Raw genomic sequence first — 4012 nt, forward strand, 5'->3', positions numbered from 1 at the left:
TTGGCTCACAGAACCTGGTGGTGATGAGCAGGTGAAAGGAAGGGACCCGGCCCAACTCTGATGGGACCGAGCGGGAGCCCCCTGGGGTCAGTGCAGCAGCCACGTCTCCGGGCAGGGCGGCTCTGGATAAAGCGTCCCCACACCAGGCATCCGGGCTTGAGTCCCAAAGAGTCAGCGCGGATCCAGGAGAGCTCAAAAGCAGAGGCAAAGGAAGCGGCTGCTTCTCACGCACCAGGCGCCGGCTTTCCCACCCCTCATCTCACTTCTCCTGCGGGTCGAAGGGGCCTTCCGACTCATTCCAGTTCTTCTCCTGGCTCTTCTTCCTGTTCCTCTCCGCCATGACGATGGCGGCGATGACCGTCACCAGGACGGTGACCGTGATCACCAGGACGGTGGCCGTCTCGGCCACGCACAGCTGGGCGTCCACAGAAACCAGAGGCAAGCCGGCCAGCTGCCAGGGACTGGCACAGGTGATATTGGCGTAGTCTTCCACATGGAGGTGGCGGACGCTCAGGATCTTGCTGAAGACCCGCTGGAGGTCACAGTCGCAGGCCCAGGGGTTGCCGGCGAGCTGGAGGTGGGTGCTCGGCGTCTGGATGTTCAGGAAGGTCTTGAATTTGAGGTGGATGAGCTGGTTGCCGGTCAAGGCCAGGAGGTTCACGTTGTGCAGGGAGGTGAAGGCCTCCAGCTCGATGGCGCTGATGTTGTTGGTGCCAAGGAAGAGGACTTCCAGGTTCTGGAGCATGGAGAAGAAGCCGGCGTGGACAATCCCCAGACGGTTGGACTGGAGGTAGAGGTAGCGGAGCCTGGAGAGGCCCCGAAAGGCCCCCTTCTCAATGGAAGCCACTTGATTGTAGCTCAGGTCCAGCTTCTCCAGGCTCTCCAGGTGCTGCAGGCTCTCGTAGCCCACGGCCGACAGCCGGTTGTAGGCCGCCTTGAGCTCCTTCAGGGAGGCCAGTTCATCGGAGAAGTCAGGAGGCAGCTGGGCCAGGAGGTTGTGGCTGAGGTCTATCTTCTCCAGGAAGCCCAGGCACGTGAAGGCCTTGGGCCAGAGCTGGCCGACAGAGTTGTGGGCCAGGAGCAAGATCTTCATCGACCACAGGGTGTCGAAGGAGCCCGCCTCCAGGCTGGTCAGGTTGTTGTGCCTCAGATCCAGGAGCCACGTGCTGTGCGGGATGCTGCGGGGGACGTGGGCCAGGCGCCGGCCACGGCAGTCCACGAAATCCGAGGAGTCGTAGCAGACGCACAGGTGGGGACAGGCCTTGGCGGCGCCTGCCGCCGGCACCCAAAGCAGGAGAGCCAGGAAGAAGGGCGGCATCACGGAGGCGGGCTGCGGAGCCCACATAGAGCAGAGCCCCGGGGCCGACGGAAGGAGAGAGGGCCCAGCCGAGCCAGCAGCCCCGTCCAGATCGCCTTCCGCCCCACGGATGGGGAGGGAGGTCAGGTTTCCTCGGAGGAGGCTGTAACAAAGAGTCCTTTGTTGAGTGACGAGCCCAGAGCTTTCTTGGTCTCTCTCCTTCCAGGACAAAGCAGGAGACGGAACCTGAACGATCCAGGGAACGGCTCGGACAGGTCCTCGGGCGGGGGGAGGACCTCCCGGGCTCTTCCGTCCAGCCCTGCAGGCCAGCCCCTCGCTTCGCCAGCGGCGCCCGCAGCTTTTGCCTTGCGCTAGATCTGCTGGGCAGAGGCGGGGTGAGAGCAGCCGTTAAGGGGTTACCCAAGCTGCCCCCAGGGCTGCCCGTCAGACATGCTCCTGTCTCGGGACAGCAGCAGGCGGGGGGCGAGGTTTTTGTGCTGCGCCTCAAGGAGGCGCGGCGGGGAGGGGGCAGGAGCTTGACGGCCGCCTGGGCCCTGGCTGAATTCAGGGGTGAAGCAGAGCCCGGTGTAAATCAGACTGCTCCCCAGCATGCCCCTCCCCCGGCATGCCCCCTACACTGGGGCTTGCAATGGGGGCAGTTTGGGGCTGGTGGCCCTGGGGAAATGCCCCTGGGTGCTGGCAGCAGTGGGGTCGCAGGGTGACCAGACAGCAACTGTGAAATAACGGGACAGGGGGTGGGGGGGGGTAATAGGCGCCTATATAAGAAAAAGTCCCCCAAAATGGGTCTGTCCCTATAAAAACGGGACATCTGGTCACCCTAGCGGGGCGGGGGATGAGCATGCCAGGAGCTGGGGATGGAAATCTGATCTGCACTGCGGGGGTGGGGGGGCACTTCCCACCCCAGCTCTGGCTCACAAACAACTTCCCATCCGGCCTGTGTCCTCCTCTTGACAGATGCCGCCGCCCCCACCCATGGCTCCCCCTGGCCCCTGTCCACCTGGAGGTCTCACAGCCAGGCCAGTGGCCATAGGGCAGCCCCAGGCCTCCTGCTTTTAGGCAACCCGCAGCAGCAGGAGATCGGCAGCAATTTCACCCACCCAGCCAGCTGCCGGTTCAAACCGTTACCCGGTTTGGGACTCTAATCCCAGAGACTGGGGGAAGACGGACTGGTCCCCCATAGGCAGGGGGCTGGAGTCCTAGTCCCCGAGTGCCGTGCAGGCTGGGGTGCAAGGGAAGGGACCAGGCACGACTCCAGGCTGGGTTCTAGACCCCCAGGGTTCCAGGTCTGCAAGACTAGAGAGGCATGCTCCAGGCAGAGCAGCAGATGTGTTTCATGGGGATGGAGGTGGCTGGCTCTCCCCTGGCACCCAGCAAGGTGGGTGCCCAAAGCCCTACACCCACACAGTCTGCCTGGGGGAACAAAAAACGAGCCCTGCCCCCATCCCCTCTAGCCACATGGAATAACCCTCTCCTGCCCTCCCATTGCATCTTCCATCTACTCCTGCTGCCAGCTAGCGTCATTAATCCTTACCTCAAGCGGCCAAGTTCTGTGGTCCTGAGTTCAAATCCTGCAGCCAGTGCTGGAGAATGTGCAACACAGAGGCCCACACTTTGGTTTTTCCTTCTTAAAAAAAAAAAAAAAACCTAGGAAATTACATACCCCAAAAAATCTACATTATGGGAATGTCATTCAGGTCGCAAAGTCAAGCACTCGGACAGTTTGGCAAAAGCAGCATTAAGGTTCCCCTTGCAACCTTCCCCCCCATGCACCAAATCAGCCCGAGGTCTGGTGGGGGAAAAGGTGACCACACGGTCCGGGAGCTAGAGCCTGTATCCTAACCAGAGCCGGGCAAGATGTTTGGGCCAAGACTTCTGCCGAGAAAGGGGGATTCAGGTCGACAAACGTTTCACGAATGTGGAACTGTTTCCACCAAAACGAAAACAGATTTTTAAAAAAAATTAATATTTAATCACTGGAGATCTACCCATCTCCTAGAACTGGAAGGGACCTTGAAAAGTCATTGAGTCCAGCCCCCTGCCTTCACTAGCAGGACCAAGTACTGATTTTTGCCCCAGATCCCTAAGTGGCCCCCCTCAAGGATTGAACTCACAACCCTGGGTTTAGCAGGCCAGTGCTCAAACTGTTTCCAGACAGGTCCAAAGGGTTTGTTTTGATGCCATCAAAACGAAATGTTTCCGTTTGTCAGCCTAGATTCGCCAAACAGGAGCTGAGGCGGTGCCACCACCCTAGGGTGACCAGACAGCAAATGTGAAAAATCAGGACGGGGGTGGGGGCTAATAGGAGCCTATATAAGAAAAAGACCCAAAAATCGGGACTGTCCCTATAAAATCGGGACATCTGGTCACCCGACACCGCCCCCATTGCAATCCTTAGCCCAGCAGCTGGGGCACTCACCCAAGGCACAGGAGACCCAGGTTTGATTCCCCAAGGTGGAGCTGGGGCTGGAACTCAGAGGACACCCATGTCTGAGAGGGAGGCCACAAGCCCCGGGCTAGAGAGTCGCATCCCGTCGCTATTTTGATTTACAGTTGCCAGGAATAATGGGGGCAGGGGGGTCAGACAGTCGTTATGTAATGGCAAGAGACCTTGAGATTCCAGCAGGTCGAGCTTTGTAACCCTTCAGACTGGCAGCAGCACACGCCCTAGACCGGCGGAAGAGCCGGAAAAGCGAA

At 59.8% G+C, this 4012-nt stretch overlaps 1 protein-coding gene across 1 annotated transcript; it reads right to left on the reverse strand.

Moving 5' to 3' along the window:
- Positions 1 to 259: 259 nt before the first annotated feature.
- Positions 260 to 1318, reverse strand: LOC123356574 (slit homolog 2 protein-like). The gene has a single exon (XM_044999941.1). The coding sequence runs from the start codon at positions 1316 to 1318 to the stop codon at positions 260 to 262; it is 1059 nt and encodes a 352-aa protein (XP_044855876.1).
- Positions 1319 to 4012: the final 2694 nt, after the last annotated feature.

This window comes from Mauremys mutica, chromosome 25, assembly GCF_020497125.1.
Source record: "Mauremys mutica isolate MM-2020 ecotype Southern chromosome 25, ASM2049712v1, whole genome shotgun sequence".
Classification (NCBI taxonomy): Eukaryota; Metazoa; Chordata; order Testudines; family Geoemydidae; genus Mauremys; species Mauremys mutica.